Here is a 19,760-nt window from a genome sequence, read left to right on the forward strand (position 1 = left end):
ATACGATGAAAGTATTTTTTATCAAATGATGAGGACATAAGAGCTGTGGAAGTGTTTTTGGACAGCCCTTCCAGATTCTCGGTTCAGGGATGGAATTCATAAATTGGAATCTCATCAGAACAAGTGTATTGATGTTCAAAGAGACCATATTGAATAGTAAAGTGTAGTTCAAACCATAAGATTGTTTTTTCCCTATAAAATCACAAAACTTATCGAACAACTCGGCATACAAAATAAATAAATTCGGTGCTGGGTGGCTGGCGAAAATCGCGTGGCCTCACTTTCGACAACCTTCACCACTGTCGGCCGGCGGCCGGCGGTGCCGTAATGCGTATTACCGACACGCCGAATGAGAGGCAAAGCACGTGTACGGTGGCCAACGGCGTATACTGGTGATCGTGGGTCAACCGAACCAAACACAATTCAAACACAGCGACGGTTGCAACGTTTGCAGAATAGTGAAGCACCCTTAACGTTGCCGCTCCGCTGAACGAAGTCAACCAGCCTCTCTGTGGCCCGGGATCTCGCTGGCTAATGGGCGAAGAAACCCCTGCCACTCGACGTTCCGTGCCTTTCGATGAATGATCTCGCGGTGGACCACGCACCCAAAAGTACAGGGTACAGGTGTTCGTGAAGTCAGGGGCTGCCTATGTTCGACCCCGAGTGACTTTGACCTTAAGGCGTCCATCTCTTTTGGCGTCGTTCCATCGGCGCTCCGACACCGAGACTAGCCCATTAAGGTAATGCGCCAAAACGAAAGCTTTTGGTTTGGCAGAGACTTTGGCCCGCAAGGCTACATTCGTCTCTGAGTAGTAGGAAAGAGCGTCGCAAATCGACCGTTTTCTCTCGGGTTTCTTCTCAAACGGATCTTCACCGTGGCTAACACAATCTTACAAGCGTTATAATGTAATTGAAAGAGAGGTGGAATCAGGAACTTCTGCCAACCTGTAATGACGCAGCCCGTCACGGGTTTGAATGTTCCTTTTTTTAGCCTTAAATAAATAGAGGCCAAGCCGACAAGTGCAAGCCACTTTGAGTCGAGCAGTTCCAACAATGATGACTCTTTCAGCCGTAAACAATGAATTTTTATGATCAAAGCCTCCTCCGAAAATGGAGTAGATACGCGTAAGACGCGAAATTCTCTCACTGAATTTACCAGAATGGCTTTAAGAGTAACAGCAATATTTCGCGTCAAAACCTACGACGATCAAGAGATCTTGATCAAACTCCAACACAATCAAACACAAAATTCGCGACTCGCCATATTTTCTTGCTAGTTCCCAGGCCAGCCAACCGGCAAAGTGATCGAACATAAAACAATTGTGCTGTGAGATCGTCCGATTGATGATTCGAGCATGCTACCTTCGTCTATTGCTACAATTCACTTTTTTATAAAGCACTAAGCTAACCTGAACTGTGCAGTGTAATGATTTCTGGCACGTCACAAAGTTGTAAATACTATTTTTACGATATGTACGTTTTAAGCCTATATTGGGCAGGAGCTCCGTCAATGTCGGATATGAGTGGTGGTACTTGGGAAAAAGCCTTATAACCGATTGGCGTATAGCATTCCACATTATTGAACACCATTTTTAACACGTTGCGTAATTCTCGTTACGCAGTCTCAGCAAGGATTTTAACTCTCACGAACGAAACCTGATTTTCCTGGTCCCTCGGTCTCGGTCGGATTAGCGAATTATGCCGAAAATAGTTTCTGGCCAGGAATTTTGGTTTGTTGCCATATTTATTATCTCTTTTTTAACCTTCCCGATTAATATTGTAATACATTGGAACAATCATTTCCTGTAATTTAGAACTCTTCTTTTGGAAATGTGCTGGATTGTATTTCATTCGGAATAAACCATTCGGGTTCAGGGTTCGCAATTACACGGTGTTAAATTGCATGGTTTTTGGTGGCCAATTGACATCACCAAAACGCTAGCAAAGTTCTCACGCAGAACTGGGTCCTTGGCCACACTTACAGCGGCGATATTTTCCGCCGCGCGTACATTACGATGATATACTGGCCTCTGAATATCCCAATTTTCACCCAATCTTATCACTGTTCAGTATGACGACTAAAGTCCCTTTTAAATAGCTCGAGATGTATTTACGTTTGAATCCCTGTTTTTGTAGTAAGCTTTAATAATTTTGACACGTTGTTCCGCTGTTAGGCGTTTCTAAAGAGGCACAACATTCAATTAAAAGTTTGATACTTAAGTTGATAGATATATTCCAAAAACTGTAAAACGCCAGCCCTGTGATTTGGAAACTATGAAATGGATAACCCTTATTGATTCTCTTCCGGTTGATGACAGCTTCGGGGCGTTAGGAGTTAGTTAGACGCGTAAGGTTTATCCAACCAATCGGTCATCTCCTTTGCATCATGCTGGCTGAAATGCAATTGTAATGAAAGTTACAAGATGTTTTTCAAAACAATTGCTTTCTTCTTCGACTTACCCGAGGCGACGAGCCATTTCTTTAAACAGCAGGACACCAACGTACGCGTCATCGGCCGCGTACATTATTTGCTCTTGTGAAAGACTCGCTGCGTACCAATCGGAAGATCTGAGACGCCAGTCCTTGTCCATTGTTATGTTCAGAGTTTCTTCCGCTAATCCGGCGAGACTTCGTTGTGTGAGGCCGATCCGTTCGGCCAGAAGACGCAAATCACAACAACCCTTAACCTCGAGACCGTAGTCACGGTTAAGTTTCGCAGCGTCGGTAGAAGTCGCTACCCCAACTTTAAAGATACTTCTGTCCATCAGCAGTTTCCGTAACTCCAGGGGTAAGTTATTGATTTTGCTTAAACGAATAACGGCACAGAACCCGTGTGGGGAGGCTAGCTGCAAAATAGATACCGGTTGCGGTTGGCCCTGATGTGTCACCCATTCGCAGTCGAATCCCAGTACATTGCAATCTTGGCAATCTCTGTTGATCCAACATCAGAGGACGATAGAAACAGAGGATTATAATTATTGAAACGAAAATTATCCCCACAGAACCAACACTCACTGGTACAGCTTGTTGACGATTTGCCGGCAACTTTCGGTCGTACTGACCACTCGTATTTCTAGTTTCCCTAGGGGTGCTCCACGATTTAAGATCATGCCTTGATCGCCCATGGTAACTATACGAAAAGTTCGGAGTTTTCTCTTTATGTCAAGTTTTTGACAATCAACGATGAACTATTTCACAATCGATCGTATAACGACCGTTATACGAAGAAATCAGAAACGAAACAGAACAGCGAAACAGTTAATTTCCACTTAAAAAATTAACGATCTTCGTAGGACACGTGGTGCAACTCCATGCGCAACGAGAGTTCGGCAAATACTGTGGTGTCCAACACTAGTAGGCTCACGGTGCATTCTGTTGATGATACAATGTATCTTTGGAGAAGGCAGACCCGTTGAGAGGAACAATGTAGCAGCGCGAACGCTGTTCTTGGAAAAGAATTGCGTTTAGATAAACAATAAGAATGAATACCCGTTGAGACCACCCGAACTGCCTCTTCTGGGTGAAGAGCGCTAAGCAGCAGTTGATAGAAACATTGGACTCAGCATAAACGGGATCACGCCCGGGCGAGGATCGATTATGCTGAGCATAGCAGAAAGCTTCCTATGCTTATCGTATTCACGTACGTTTCCGCCACATTGTTTCTCTTAAATGGTCCGTCTTCTGCACAGTGTCACTTAACTGAAGGCTGGGGCTGAGTTAAGAAATAATGAATCTGTGGTCAAAGCCATCTGTGAAATTCCAAGGTTAACAGCGATCGATCAAATTCCATCCCGAGCACAATAACCAAACACAAACTTCGCGATTCAGCATGTTTCCTTTTTTTTCGAATGTGACTGACGTGATTCAGAACGGATTTTTGAAACGAATTAATGAACACCATCTCTAACATGTTGAGTAATTCTCGCTCCGTAATCTCAGGAAGGATTTCAACTGTCACGAACGTAACATGATTTTCCTGCTGCTCTAGAAATGTAATCGCGGCTCGCGGAATCGATCCCGCAAGTTACTGGATTATGCCGAAAATAGGTTCAGGTTTATTTATTTTCATGTTTCAAAAAACAGCTTTAAACATAACACATGAAAGAATAAGTCTCTAATCATTTTGTTTATCATAAAGTTTGTACAGCGTCTTGCTGAAACCATATATTTTCTCCATAAGTCCATATCTTAAATTGCACGTCAAAAATGCAATTTTATCATCCGACAGTAACTTCTTGGTCTTAAGCTCTGAAGTTTGGAATGCCTCCAACGTATACCTGAAGGCATGTATGTCAAATGCCAATGCCATGGCAAATCGCACTGCTATGATGCATCGCTGCAGTGCATAATGGCACATTGAGGTCTCGCCCCATCGATCTTAATGGACCACTTTGGGATGCTTACACGAGGATTCGAAGCTTCGGAGTCTGCCAATTCGCCGTTCGGCTCACGATGCATGCTCACGAGCTATGCTTTCTGCACTGTGCGTTGTCACCACTTCGTGCCCTCTCGTGGTGTTCCGTTCGTTGAACCCACACGCTTAGTCTGCCGTAACCAACCGACGCAACCCCCTTGCCGAAGATGAGCGGACGGCGAGCGGACGATGGTTTTTTTTCGGTGGTTCGTACGGAACTCCATTTGCTTGCACAAGGTGGCCGAACACATGGTGACACGGCTTTCGGGTGTGAGGCTCGCTCTCTCTCTCTCTCGGAGTGTCGGCGCTCCAATTTCGCAAGAATCTTCGTCGAATAAATCCCATAGCTCTTCAGGCGTCTTCAAAGCGTTGTTGATTGGCCACCCTTGACTGCCGTTTGGTGTCACGTCACCCGGTGTCGTAATAGTGCTGACCTTCACAATCCTCAGACTAATGCTTAGATGCTGTGGTGGAGCATAACGAGGTCCTTTACGATGGGAAATATAGGGAAATTGCCAATTTACGCAAAACGGCTGTTATTGGGCACAAAAAAGTGAAAACCGTACACCGTAAACATTCAAACTAATTCACTAATGGAACCGATACGACGCGACTCTGTTGTGTGTTTTGTTCAGGGTGATCCATCTAGTGTTTGAATTTTAAACTACCGATTTCTTAAAAACGTCATACTTCATTGTAAACATTTAGTAAAAATGTTGCCAACAGGGAAACTTGAAACTGCATTTCGGATGTAGGTCTGCTTTCGGATGTAGATCATCCCATTCAACAATGAAGAAGGAACACCCGTAACGGAGAAATCGGTTGGCTGATTGCAATTCTTCGGTACACCAAACAGTCGCAGCCACATTCGATACTACGGGCCCTGCATCTTCGGAAACACTAGACGGATTACCCTGTAGCAAATGCTGAACATTGTTTTTAGTGGCCAGTGCAGTTCCGCGTGCCGGGAAGAATCTCGCGATGACGGATGTTTTGAGAGCAGAGTGAGCCCAAGTGTTGGTATACGGGCGGTCATAACAGTTTCAGTTCAGAACGGTAACGGACCCGGTCCAAACGGGCCATTAAAATTGACGCAAGCCCTAATGGCATGACGAACCCAAAAACAATATCATTAAAGTGGCGTCCACTTGGAGGGCTCACGTTCGATCGGATTGCTCACAGTTTGTGTGTCCCCGAAGTTCGTCCGTCCGTCGTACTACCCACCCCGGGTTGGCCGGTGGCCAATTAATTGGCGACCAGTTTAGTCATCGCGTATAATCTTCGATCTTCGTCGGTTTTGACGGAGTGTGTTCGATGGAGAAGATCGTTAGTCAAATTGCTGGGGGTTCGCGCTGGGGCAAGAAAACAACCCTCAGATCTTAGTCAGGTGTATGAACTTTCCAACACTCAACCAAAGTTGTGGTAAAAAGTGTGTATTATCAAAAGCTCGCTTCCTATAGCCAAGGCAGGGCTCCGGGCCCGAGGAGATCGCAAGTACCACGGTGCGCAAATATTGTCTCGCTAAACAACGCAGAATCAACAGCGGCCTCGACGCATCCCCTCGGTCTTGGGGTGCGGAGGAAGTCTCTGTGGCCGCTCTGAGGAGCTCTATTCTTTTTTTTGGCACGAAGCAAATCATTCACATTTTGGGTATGCAAATACGTCCTGACCATTGTCGGGCTCCGGACGTTCTCGGAGGGTACGGAGTGAAGTCACTGTTGCGACAATGGATGGTGCGACCGGCACGACGTGACGGCACCGCCCTATTCCGCCGTCGCCGTCGTGGGGACTGGCTTGGTGTTTGGATTTCTGAGGTTGTGCAGAGTAATGGGCGAAGATTAGTTTTCGGCACGGACGGGCCGGACGAGACCGCCACTAACCCGCCTGGCGAAATCATCTTTCTTCGTGAGCCCGTGAACACGCGGCGCGGCGGCGTGTGGCGTGTTGCCCAAGAAACGGCCCCTACTTTATTATCGCACTGGGCCGAATCGATCGTCTTCAGTCCCAATCGACTCGTCCTAGCCGCTGGACGTGTGCCTCGTGTCGCCTTAGTGACCCACCCCTGAGTGACCGCCTTCCAACCCACTGGCCAAGGGCAGTATAGTTAGAGCCCGCGCCTGTCACGCGTATCGCGACGATATGAATTTCTCGATCGCCCCCAGCCCCGGGCTGCTGGACGTCGGGCTCGGGGACAGTGAGATACCGGGCGGTGGCCCCCTGTTTGTGTGGTTCAACCGTACCTGGAACAGCTTCCTCGATCGCATCGGTACGCGCGGTACACTGCCCGGTGACGTGACCTACTTACCGAGTGTGTCCTTTCTATTTGCTAACCGCGCCAGGTGATGACGATGTGACGCTCTACGTAGGATTCCTCACGGTGTACACGTACGGATTTTTCTGGCTCGTCGGGGGCCTCTTCGTGCTGATGGATCTCACCAACTGGCCGCCGGTGCTGAGGCGCTACAAGAACCAGCCGGGAGCGAACGAACCACTGGACTGGGAGCGGTGCCGGAAGCTCGTCCGAGTGGTCCTACGCAACCAGCTGATGTATGGGGTCCCGACGACCTACTTCGGCTTCATGCTCCGCTGGATAGTGTTCTTCGAGCCGCCGGACGCGCGCATCCTGCCCTCACTGACCACCGTCCTGCGGGACATCGTGGTGTGCATCGTGGTGTGGGAGATCACGTTCTACTACAGCCACCGGATGCTGCACTCGAGCTACTTCTACAAGCGGATCCACAAGAAGCACCACCAGTGGACGGCTCCGGTGGCCTGGGCGGCAATGTACGCCCATCCTTTCGAGTTCATCATCAGCGACCTGCTACCGGTGTACATTGGGCCGGCCCTCATGAGCAGCCATGTGTTGACGTTCGCGCTCTGGTTCACGTTCGTCATGATGGACACGCTGGTGGACCACTCGGGCTACCATCTGCCGGTGCTCGGGAGCTCCGAGATGCACGATTACCATCACCTCAAGTAAGTGTTGCGGTGCGGTGTACGTGGTGACAGGCGCCTAGCACGGGGCGATCGATGGGTCCATTTCTCGTACCGGTGCTAATGATGTGTGCAGTTCGGTGTGGTGATCGTTCAGTGAAATTGTGCAAATCGCAGGGTCACTATTTGCACTTCCCGGAGCCCCGACGAGAGCTCATAACAACATCGGCCGGGCTGTTGTTGGGTTTATTCGTTTATTCCGCGGCTAGAGCAAGTTGTTGTGGTGTGGGTCATCGGGCATCGGGCATCGGGCATGACGTCACGCGGTCCCCGACACATCCACGTTGGAAAGTGACGAATTAGGATGGATTACTTCATCGGCCATCGACGATCAACGTATACAAAATTCCCCGAACTAAACTGTCTGTCCATTAGATAAGATTAGCTCCCCACCAGTTCGTAGTTGCGTCTACGTGCCCGAAACTACGCAGATCGCCATTGGTGGTAACCCGTGTCCCTGACATTGACAAACCCTGTCATTAGGTTTGCAATTTATTATTAGACATTTTTTTTTCTTCTGCCAAACGATTCACCTTGTCCTAACACCCTCACAACTGGACCTGAGGCTTAGCAGTGCGTAGTGTGAAAGGACAACAGCACTTTGACGGACCCTGTTCATTAATATTAAACTTTCGCACAAACCCATCATCCGGCAAACGCCTTCAGTGGGGGTCATGAGAAAGGTTGAGGTTTTGAACGAATTCGGCTTTCATTTAAAGCAACAACCGACGACGGAGAAGAGACCCATCAACAGCGCTCCCAGCCTTGACGATGTAACCTACGCCGGATGTAACAAAAGTCGACGGGTGAAGAGCGTTGTTCACTTTACATAACACTGTCGCAGCGCACTTGGAACACGATTATCATTCGTTGGTCGTTCGAATTAGTCATATTCTGCTTGCCGATTGGTTCGCCCAATACGGAAGATCGGCTCTAAAATTGAACGGTAAACATCCAGCATGTTGACACGTGTGTGGCAAAAGTGCGACCTATCGATGGGCTCGTGAAGTGAAACAACAAACGCAGTGCGGTTGCGCATCGGAAACGGGTTTTTGGTCCGAGAACCGAAGCGCAGGCTCTAATCATCGGGCGCGCTAGTTGATCGATTCCTCGCGCTTATCCTTGCTGTCCCTGGTTCCGGGCAATGTCACACGAAACACCGGTGCGAAAAGCCACCTAACCGCGAAAGGTCAGCTATTGTTTCGCGGACCGCAAAAAACAAAAAAACACCAGTAGGATCATTAGCACCGCACCCGAAAGCGAAAGGCATTCCATGGACGGTGCGTGCGAGAATAGATCGCATGAGATCGTACGTTCGCCAAGTAGAGCATGGTGCCGAAGGATCTGTGCCACGACCGCTTCGATCGTTTGAAGTCAGGAAGTCGGGGGACCTGTGTGCAAATCAATCAAAGCCACATGGCGTGAGGGTGAGTTTTCACCAAAAAACTCACTCACGCGGTGCCGGTTAACCGTGAGCCGTATTCGAATTTTAGGTTGACGTAACACAACCGGCCCAAAAGTTGATCAACGAAACAAAAGGGCAGAGGGAAGCTAGCGAGGGTTACCTAATACACTTCTGATGTCCCGCGACTCGACGAGGTCGCTCGGCGCAGTCGATGGACTTAGACGCAGATCGACTCATATTAACGGCTGCCGAGGGCTACGATAACTGGTTTAACGCGGAGTTTACATCCCCGCGAAGATGCTACCGATTAACCGCGGACAGCCTTTTCGCGGCCCAACCTCAGGCAGCCAACTTGGAGCCAAAGTGGCTCAAAATTTGCAAAATTCTCCTATCATCAGGTGTAGCACGTAGTCGCGGCTGCGGAGCGCCACGCATGATCGGCATGGGAGATATTAATCAAATTCAAAGCATGAATCCCACCGGCAAGGCAAGCTGGCAAGCCACACCCAGCAAGGCGCTTTCTGGTGGTCGACGGAAGCGACCGATAGTAATGGCCCCCAATCGACACGTTCCGACACAATCGTCGTGGCCAACCCGGCGGTGGCCAGTTGAACGAAGAAGGTATTTCCTTGTCCATCGCACACGTAACCACCGGCAGCCTGCCCGGGTGGCCCCCTGGGCGGTGAAGGACAAACGGAACATCGTCCGGGTCCGGCAGGAACCGACGGCCGGAATTGTTCCCTCGTTCGTTCTAATAATAATCAATCAAACAAATCAAAGCGAGCATCAGGTCCATGTGTGGCATCGTTCTGCTCTACTTACGGTACGCAACCGGAGATACGACAGATTCGCAGAAAAGCACCGGAACCGGGGGCCAACGTGCCGAGCGTACATTTGAAGGCCATCGCTGCAGTTGGCGCGCTTTATTGGTCCCACGTGTTGACGGCGTTTTTCGGTGGCTGAAAATGCGAATTCCCTACGAGCATGCGAACGACAGTTTTCCAGTTCGCACGTTAGTTCAAGGTTTTGTTTGCAATTTTTTTCCCCCCTAGAAATGCTGACTTTGAATTAATCAATGCAGTGTTACAATAGACGGACGTACTAAATGTCACAACATTTTTTATGAAATATGTTTTTATTAGCTATTGTCATTGCGCATCTAACGGAGTGGAGGCGTTTTGGTTAAAGCGTAAAAATCAGGTGGTTTTGGGCATCTGAAAAGGTAATGTTTTGTTAGTGCGAGGAGACCTTCTTCATTATTTAAGTATGAAGAAAGGAAAAGGGTTCTTGAACCGAATCATCATTGGTGATGAAAAGAGGATTTATTAGAGAGGATTAAACGTAAAAAGGCATGGCCTGAACTAGGTCCACAGCGAAATATTCATTGTGCAAAGGTTATGCTGTACATATGGTGGGATAAGAAAGGTATAGTACACTATAAACTTTTGAAACATAATGGAATTATTGAAGGAAAACGCCATCGACAACAATTAATGCGTTTCAAGTCAGCTTTGGCCATAATATTATTATACCAGAATGGGATAAAATACATAATGAAGTGATTTTTCAACACCACAACATCACAAGACCGGTCAAAACCTATCTCGAGAATGTCAAATGGGACCTTTTACACCACCCGCCGTAGTGACCAGATATTGCTCCTTCGGATTACTACTTGTTCCGTTGCAAGAGTAACGATTTGGCGCACAGTGGTTCCTTTCTTAAGAAAATATTGAAAAATGGATCTCTGATTGAATCGCTTCTAAATATAAAGTTAAAGTTAAATATGAGTTCTATTCACACGGAATCCGGAAATTACATGAAAAATGGGGTAAAGTAACAGCTTTCATTGAAATAGTTATATGCTTTGTTGTTGTAGTTAGGCAACACATCGAATAAAAACCGCATAATTTTTTTCCGAAGTCCTAATACAAATCCTGTCGCCGGTGAAACGTTGTGCCTTGTAGCCTTTCCAAATTACATATCATTTATAAGCTAGAGCACAATTTGTTTGAAACAAAATCGTGTTCCGATTTCTAAAAGCATGTTATGCTTTGTTAGTTCTCTGCGATCACTTTATGAATCGCTGGTGCGTCAGAAACATATGGCAACATGCAGGATGTGGCTCGATATCGCTCACAGCGATCAAACATGTCCTTGGTCACCGAAAACTTAATCATGGCACTATCACGTCACATCACGCAAAATGTGTTTCTTTTGCGTGACCAAAAATGCAACCAACCTTTGCCTCAACCAACCTACGGTTCGACGGATTACTATAAAAATGGCGCTGTTTTCGGGGCCATTTCGCGCTACAATGATCGTAGCAAAATTGTAGAAATTTATAAACTTGAGCATGGTGTGATTAGTAACATGATTGCGACAAAGTATTAGGTAAACTTCGAATAAACTTTGTTGCCCAACGAAACAAGATGGGCATCAATAAATCTCGTTGTCACAATTTACAGGTTGAAAATTAAATAAACAATCGATGTGCGAAAATGGGAACCAACAAGAAAAGGAACAGTGGAAGCGGTAGAGGAGAAACAATTAGGGATGTGCCTAATGATCGAAAAGATCATTAGACACATTCTTTGCGGATTCTTTCGGAAGCAACAGCTGCCTTTTAAATCGACCCTCACACTATTTCTTTTGCCGATGTCAGCCAGAAAAAAAAACCGAAAACGCGAGCAAATTATAGTGTTTGGCCTCCGTTTCGTAGCGGAAGATTGGCGTGCAAAGCTTGTACTAAACTAGCATCAAATCTCGGATGATGAGCATGAAACGGCATAATCCGACGCTTCCTAGCGGCAGGTTCTGCATCTGCCGAACGGATGCGGTCCTAAGCGAAGAAAACGCGGTACAGGTCCCAAAAAACACCCGACCCGATCACGACCGGTTCGTGGTGGGGAGCCCGCCACTCGCACCGGCGTTGCACGGCGAGTTAGACCACGTACATACCCCCAAAGCCGGGCAGCAAAGACCTTCGCTTCGTGTACCGCGTTTAAATCTTCGGCAATTTGGCGCCCGCTCAAGCCTTCCCCACGTTGTTCCGATGACGCTCGGTGTCAGTTGAGTGGCAGCCGGCAACATCGCCACATCGGAAGTCAAGGAGCAGCGCGGTCTGATAAGCATCTCGTGAGCAGCTTCGGCAATTGGTGCAGGAAATGGAATCCCTGCTCGGTCTGGCCGCGAACGCCACCACGCTGGTGGCGGCTGGGGATGAGTTTGCTGGCCCGAGTGTTAGTTTTGTGCAACGCAAGTGGAACGGATTTATAGATGTGATCGGTATGAAACCCGGGGGGGCAGATCCCGAAAACAAATCTCCGCTCGGTTAGCTCGTGTAACGTATCCTGTCTTCCTTATCAGGAGACGATCCGGACACGCTGTACATGTGGTTTCTGACCGCGTACACGTACGGATTCTTCTGGATCGTCGGCGGCCTGTTCGTGCTGATGGATCTCACCAACAGGCCGCGGTTTTTGCGCAAGTTCAAGAACCAACCGGGCGCTAACGAGCCCCTCGAGTGGGCGAAGCTGAAGGAGCTGGTCAAAACCGTCGCCTACAACCAGCTCGTGTTCGGGCTGCCGACGTCCTACCTGTCCTACCACGGGCGGAAGTTGATCACCGACACGCTGCCGGACGTGCGCGAGCTCCCGCCGGCCACGATCATCCTCCGGGACATCCTGGTGTGCATCGTGGCCTGGGAGATCACGTTCTACTACAGCCACCGGATGCTGCACTCGAGCTTCTTCTACAAGCGAATCCACAAGCAGCACCACCAGTGGACGGCTCCGGTGGCCTGGTCGGCAATGTACGCCCATCCTTTCGAGTTTGTTATCAGCGACCTGCTACCGGTGTACGTTGGGCCAGCCCTTATGACGAGCCATGTCTTCACGATCGTCATCTGGTTCACGTTCGTCATGATGGACACGCTCGTAGATCACTCGGGGTACCATCTGCCGGTGCTCGGGAGCTCCGAGATGCACGATTATCACCATCAGAAGTAAGTTCGGTGTGACCGCGCTCGGGTCAGTAAATTAAGGGTGAACCTCCAAAAAATCGATCCGGCCGTAAAGCCGGCCAGGCAAAGTGAATGTAACCTACTGACCATTGGCCGGACCGGATCGGGGCCCGGACCTTGGGATTGAAAAGTGCGCCAGGGGACCGAACCACAGCCTCGGCCGTCCCTGGGTTCGGCAGTGTTTTAGGGTAAATTATTTGGCAGTAACAATTCCGACGGAGAGAGAGCGAGAGAGCGAGAGAGCGAGAGAGATCGAATTTATTGGCCTGCTAGATGGGCGCCTCTCATGCTGGGCATTATGTGTATGCCTGTCTGTGGTTGCATAATGTGTCGTTGGGTGTCTGTGCCAGATTTGGCCAATATGCCTCGTGTGGCATTTACAAAAGTGTCCTTACTGCGCGTGGTGGTTGCTTGTGAATGATCGTACCATTTCAGATATTAAGAATCTGACCCAGAACCGAACTGTTCGTGTTCATCGAGGGTTCTAACGAAGCCATAACAGATTTCAGTGATGCGACTTATGCGATTAGTTTGCGCGATCAGTGATCAGCGTGCCACGTGCCACGACAAACGTCACATGCGTGAAGAATGTGTAAAACATGCGGATGATACTTCCGGAGATGTCTCGAGGGACAAGTTAGTCCCAAGTGGTCGAGACAGCCTCCATGGGTGAAGGACGAAGCACGGTTTCTAATTCGAACTCTTCACCGGTCCGAACGAAGCAACGCACACTCGGAACCAACAGAACCAGATCCAGCTGCATCTTGACGCTAACGGATGACACACGCGCAGTGTCTGGATGCTGAACGAAACGCACACTATCGCATGACGGTTGCAGCATGATTTGCTTAATCGCACGCCAGCTAAACCGTGGGATTTATATTTTTGATCCCTTCGAAAGCCCAACACGAACCGGCTGCTGCTGCTGCACGGCTACCAAAGGTCACCGAAGCCCGGCACGATCAGTTGCCCCACGGCCAAAGCAGTAGCCCAAAACCTGTCCCAAACCACAACACAGCCCTTTGTGCACGCACGTGGATTCGACCACGTCCGTGGGTTGGTGTCCCCTCTGCAATCCGTTGATCTGCGACATATTTTCGTCGATCGTCGGCCGACATTGGTGCGGTGACCAAATTTTAAATTTCAAAGACCTTGCTTCTGCTTCTTCTTCTCCTTCAGCTAGTGTAGTCGAACTCACGCACGAACATCTTACGGCAGGTCACAGAATCCGATTCACCAAGCCACGGCACCAGCGACTGTGGTATCCTCGGGCTATCGCTGGCTCTAAGGGCCGACGGTTATGGTTTTGGGTTTCCGAATCACCAGTTATGTGCCGAGCTTCGATCGCATTTCTAATCGCCTCAATCCATCCTATCTCGACTACCTCATGCATTCATTTATGCGATCATTTGTTTCTTAGTAACGTGCGTCAACGGATGACCCCGCACAGTGGTCCCGGCCTCGGGCCACTAATTAAGTGGTAAATTCGTTGAACGTTTCCATCGCCGATTTCGTTACAGATTCAACCAGTGCTTCGGTCTGTTCGGCTGGTGCGACGGACTGCACGGCACGGACAGTGAGTTCCGGAAGAAGAAACAGTACCAGCGACACCACCGCATCTTCGGTCTGAAGTCGGCGCGCGAGCTTGTCCCGGAGCATTGAGTGGACTTCATAATGGAGCCTTCAGACTCGAAGGACGGGGCTCTCGGACGGTTTTGTAGAAAGGGGGTACAAACGATTAGCGAGGGTGTGTCTGTGTTAGAGTTTAGGGTTCGCTCCTTCGGGACTTCAAGCGAAGGGCAAGCGAAGACTACGCCTAGGTGATACATATAGTGTGGGGTTTCCAGCGAGCTGATGTTACACAGCTTCAAAAGTACTCTAGAAGATAAATAAACTAACTGAACTGCTAAAATATAATATCCCCTGTGCTCGATGGTTGGCGGTGGTCGCAGCACAGCGTCACCTCGTATATCTGATTACGGAATAAAAACAGCATCTTGGGGTTTGGCAATCTCTAAACTCATTGTTTTAATTACTTGTTGTGCCCGTTACATCCGACCTACCGTGAAGGTAATGCTGACGAACTACGTTCGTTCGACAGTGCGCCGACATTCAAAGTAGAACTCGGTGTCGATTCGCTCAACAGGATTCCCTTTATTTACTCAGCAAGCATCAGCGACTCCTCTAACCGCGATGTTTTCATGTCCAGAGACGCGACTCCACTGGTCGGACTTAATAAAGTGCCATGACTTGTGCTTTCGGAAGGTTTTGTGACCTGCGTCATTGGACGAAGGTAATTGGAAGTAAGCCTCGATGAACCCTATGTTGTGCCCTAACGACGAAAAGTGAACATTTTTTTGGATCCTGTTTGGATTGTTTACCTGGCGGCACAGATGGTATTCCGGTTTAGATGAGATGTTAGAAAAGTACCCAAACTATTCGTCCCAAGCTTTCACCGCATTTAAGTTACAACTATTGTCGATCATAGATTCAAACATTTTGCTAGACTGTAAAACTATTTCGGTATCCGTTTGTAAAACATTTGAATTCCGACAGCTTTTCCCAAAAATTTCGTCCAAAATGTGAAGTATGCAAAATCTGTGCACACGAAGCGTTACGGGCGTTACGGGCGTTAGCATCGAAAGCTTTCATCTTTTGGATGAGCTTTTGCGATCTTAACATGAACAGGGTGGTTCGACTCTTTTTTAAGTTCAAAATCGTTGGCTCGAAACGACGGCACCGTAACGGATAAACGTAGATGATGATTTTGTAAAATCTTCTTGGAAAGCGCAATTTTGTATAGGGGGATGGGCCGTATTCATTAAATTTACATTTTACATCTAACTTTACCAAACTTAACAAGATTCTAGTTTCGAAAGATGGCTGCAGGATATCCTCCACAGCTGGATGGCCTCATCCCCCGCTGGATAAACAGGATTTATTCACCTTAAACACGCAGAAAATGTTTTAGGTGTTAGTCGTTGAAGATTTGAAGAAAGCAACAAAGCAGATGGACTCATTTTGGATTCATTTTGGAACACATAGACAAAGCTCAGCGCTGACGTCAGACTCGCATGATCAGTGAGCGTAACCACGGAACAGACTTTTAAATTTCTTCCACCACAAACATTTCAGTGTCGCGCGTGAAATACCAATCAACGCTCGAAAGACGCCACGGAAGAAACACTTTAGTTCGCACCAGTCATTCGAGGCTGTTGGTTGTGGCGCACACCTGAAAGGTGTTGGAAAGAATTTGTGCGTGTGGTGTTGAAATAAAGCGAAGAATGCATTCGTGCGACAAAGTCATTGAATCCTCATTAATACCCCTCCGTTTGCAGCAGAATCCGTTTGAAAATGTATCACAATCCTGTACCGCGCGGATTGAAGATGTACAAGCAGACATTTCCCAAACTTTTATCGAACGATCGTGGAATGCGCTGCTCGACGTTATCGGTACGACGTTCGTCCTTATCATTCGTTTCGTGCGTTCCATGATCTCCAAATATGTACCCTGGATTCGTTTACAATCTTTTCCTGCTCAGGTGATGATCCGGACATACTGTACGTTTGGTATTTGACGATCTACACGTACGGACTGTATTGGATTCTTGGAGGTCTCTTCGCACTGATGGACCTCACGAACCGACCCAAGTTTCTGCGCAAGTACAAAACGCAACCAGGGACCCACGAACCACTGCGGTGGGATCATTTCAAAAAGCTCATTAAAACGGTAGCATTCAATCAAGTTGTGGTCGCCATACCGACTGCGTACATCTCCTATCACTGTAGCAAACTGTTCGTTACCATGCCGAACGTTCGTGTGGTGCCGTCGTTGGGTCTGGTCCTGCGCGACATGGCCGTATGCATTTTCGTTTGGGAAACAGGGTTCTACTACTTACACCGGATGTTCCACAGCCGACATTTTTATCAAAGCTTCCACAAACAGCACCACGAATGGCGGGCGCCGGTGGCACTGTCCGCCATGTACGCGCATCCGCTCGAGACCCTTCTAAACAGTTTGCCTCCCATACTTCTCGGTCCGGGAATCATGAGGAGTCATTTGTTCACGACAGTCGTTTGGATGACATTCGTCACGTGGGACTCTCTGGGGGACCATTCCGGTTATCATCTGCCGTTCCTGGGTAGCTCCGAAGCACACGACTATCACCATCTGAAGTAAGTGCATGGCATAATCTCTTCGCAAAGTCACTCTTTAAAATATGGTCTGTTACATATTTTCAGCTTCAACCAGTGCTACGGTAATTTCGGGTTGTATGATCGACTCCACGGCACCGACAACGAGTTTCGTAAAAAAAAACATTATCAAAGGCATCGTCGAAATTTTGGGTTCAAATCCGCCCGGGAACTTGTGCCGGGAAAGTAGTGGCCCACGCCACGCGCAAGCTGTATGTTTGCAGAGAAAATTAATACCAGATAATAATTAATTGTAGAGAAATTTTTTCTGATTAAATAAATCAGAAAAACCGGCAAAACAGGTGAAAAAGTTCCAAATCGGTGAAAAGTTCCAAAATGTCTTCTGAAAATGGCCCTGAATTTTATAAATATGTCTATCTTGCGCCAGCTTTCCGTTTCGTTGCTAATGGTAGATCATCACCGCCGTTTTCCACTTTCTCCTTGTCCATCACTTTTCATAATTAATGTTAAATTCGGGCACATTTTCCACCCTTTTTAACGTGTTTGAACTACATAACGGAATCATATATAGGGCTAGATAGGGAAAGAAAGATGAATAATGAAAGAAATAAGAAACGAGAGTCGACGAACGATTATCCACCGTTGCCGAAGCGTCACCAAGCGGTTACGTGAACCAGAGACCAGAGTTACGCGTTTTGATACATTAAATAATTCGAATTATGCGTAATTATGCTTTCATTCGAAATATACTAAATACAAAAAAAAATTTACCAAAATAAAATTTACCTTACTACCATTCAAGTTCAACAGAAATCGAATGGCGTTCAAAGTAAAACGTTGTACAGAAACTTATGTTACTGGAGAATTACGAAAACAAAGTCAATGTAGAAGCCAATGACGCTATATAAAGAGAAACAAACTGATCAAGGGACATATTGTCAAGAAGTGATGCAAAATTGTTATACGTACGAAAGAGAGCTAGCAACTGGTCACTATGTCCGATGAGAGACCGCCGCACATAACTAATCAAATATTTTAGTATAAGGTTAAGGGAAAAGTAATCTATTATTTTCTCGATAGAAGGCTTTAGTGATCGATATCTCCTACAGGATGTTAACAATGAAAGTCAACAAATAGAAAATTTGGCACATTTGACAGCTTTTCTTTAATAAATACGAAAATTCAAACTAGTATTGTAGGTGGGTTGTGTTGTAAATCAGAAGAGGTGTGTTCCATCAGGACAACGCAATGCCACGCCGAAGCTACTTTTAAAATTGCCAACAAATTATACAACAAAACGGTGAGTATTTGTCGCATATCGGACCATCGGAAACATCTTAAATAAAGTTTTGAAATACACAAAAAATTGATTTCTTTCTAGCCAGCTGTGTACAACTCATGTATTTCATTTCAAATTCACATCATACTTGCTGCTAGTGTATACTGTTGTAGCTAAAATTTATATAAAAGTGTCAACTAAATGAACGTGTGAAATCTCTCCGGCAAAAACTCTCTGAATTAGAAGAGTTTGCTTAGAATCTTCTTCTTATCCGGCAACCGCCGGTCTTTGCCTGCAAAACAGACAAAGTTAATCTCTCTTACAATAAAATGGTATAACCAACCGTCCCCAGTCTAGGGAATCGAACCCAGCCCTACTGTGTGACATCGACGAGCGTCGATTCTTAACTTTATTCAATCACCTAAAGCCAGTCAAGTGCTGGTTATTTCTGTGCATCATTTCAACCGCAATGTTTTTCTATTTCGACGATTTTCATTAACGGTTCTCGTCCAAGTTGTTTTCATATTTTGACTGATTTATACATTTACACAAACATTTTAGACACTAAATTCACTATTTGTATAAACTGCAAGCTTAATTGTGTATCGTAAACGTAGTTAAACTTTCTTTTCTTGTGATTGTTAACATAGTCCTTTTCAAATTGAAAACCTTTCTCCATGCGTGCTATGATGATGGTGAAAACTTTTGATGCGCTCGATGACCATTTGAATTCGTAGAGCCCTGTGTCAGTAAACGCACACACTTCGCCGAGGAAGGACGCCTCAAACACCTTGAACTTTCAGTGCTCAGACTAATCGAAAATTTCTGCTCGTTCATAGTACAGTGAAGGCTTAAGCAGAAATGGATCCCGCCTTGGCAAATAACGCGACAATAGAATCATGTGCTAAGCAAATCGTAGACGATGAAGTGACTATTTCGCAAAACATTGTTGAACGATATTGGAATGCGTTGCTTGACGTTATCGGTGCGTTTGGTTGTGATGATTTGTTTCTTCTTCATTCGGTTTTTTTAATAAACATACCTCAGTGATGAAACATAAATGTGCAAACTGTTTTACAGTGAACTTACCTACATACAGATTCAACAATAACTTCTCTTTTCACTCATCAGGTGATGATCCAGACATACTGTACGCTTGGTACTTAACGTTTTACATTTATGGACTGTACTGGACCGTGGGAGGACTTTTCTTAACGATGGACCTCACGAACCGGCCGAAGTTTATGCGCAAGTACAAAACGCAACCCGGAACTCACGAACCGTTAGAATGGGAACACTGCAAACGGCTCATCACAACGGTTGCCTTCAACCAGATCGTTCTTGGCTTCCCAATGAGTTACGTTATTTATCATGTTAGTAAAATGTTCTACAGCATGCCGGATGTCCGTGTTGTGCCCTCCTTTGGTATATTCCTACGGGACATTACCATTTGCCTTCTGGTATGGGACGCCGCGTTATATTACATACA

General features: G+C 46.9%; 5 protein-coding genes across 5 annotated transcripts in view; 4 read left to right on the top strand and 1 right to left on the bottom strand.

The window, feature by feature from the left end:
• Nucleotides 1-1,808: 1,808 nt before the first annotated feature.
• LOC131210554 (exonuclease 3'-5' domain-containing protein 2-like) lies at nt 1,809-3,295 on the bottom strand. The gene is made up of 3 exons (XM_058203817.1): nt 3,016-3,295; nt 2,461-2,931; nt 1,809-2,393 (listed from the first exon to the last, which is right to left on the bottom strand). Exons 1-3 carry the CDS (start codon nt 3,123-3,125, stop codon nt 2,336-2,338), a joined length of 639 nt encoding a protein of 212 aa, XP_058059800.1. The 5' UTR covers nt 3,126-3,295; the 3' UTR covers nt 1,809-2,335.
• A 3,258-nt stretch (nt 3,296-6,553) lies between these two features.
• LOC131212623 (fatty acid hydroxylase domain-containing protein 2-like) lies at nt 6,554-7,394 on the top strand. The gene is made up of 2 exons (XM_058206557.1): nt 6,554-6,680; nt 6,754-7,394. The coding sequence occupies exons 1-2, from the start codon at nt 6,554-6,556 to the stop codon at nt 7,392-7,394; spliced, it is 768 nt and encodes a 255-aa protein (XP_058062540.1).
• A 4,533-nt stretch (nt 7,395-11,927) lies between these two features.
• On the top strand, nt 11,928-14,834 carry LOC131210608 (fatty acid hydroxylase domain-containing protein 2-like). Its single transcript, XM_058203882.1, has 3 exons — nt 11,928-12,101; nt 12,183-12,819; nt 14,358-14,834. Exons 1-3 carry the CDS (start codon nt 11,981-11,983, stop codon nt 14,497-14,499), a joined length of 900 nt encoding a protein of 299 aa, XP_058059865.1. The 5' UTR covers nt 11,928-11,980; the 3' UTR covers nt 14,500-14,834.
• A 1,287-nt stretch (nt 14,835-16,121) lies between these two features.
• Nucleotides 16,122-17,221, top strand: LOC131212629 (fatty acid hydroxylase domain-containing protein 2-like). Its single transcript, XM_058206563.1, has 3 exons — nt 16,122-16,290; nt 16,380-17,013; nt 17,080-17,221. The coding sequence occupies exons 1-3, from the start codon at nt 16,122-16,124 to the stop codon at nt 17,219-17,221; spliced, it is 945 nt and encodes a 314-aa protein (XP_058062546.1).
• A 1,911-nt stretch (nt 17,222-19,132) lies between these two features.
• LOC131206961 (fatty acid hydroxylase domain-containing protein 2-like) overlaps nt 19,133-19,760 on the top strand; it is a 2,344-nt gene continuing 1,716 nt past the window's right edge. The window contains exon 1 of the mRNA XM_058199567.1: nt 19,133-19,256. Within this exon, the coding sequence (XP_058055550.1) occupies nt 19,133-19,256 (124 nt within the window). The remainder of the gene's footprint in view (nt 19,257-19,760) is intronic.

Source organism: Anopheles bellator, chromosome 2, assembly GCF_943735745.2.
Source record: "Anopheles bellator chromosome 2, idAnoBellAS_SP24_06.2, whole genome shotgun sequence".
NCBI classification, from domain to species: Eukaryota; Metazoa; Arthropoda; class Insecta; order Diptera; family Culicidae; genus Anopheles; species Anopheles bellator.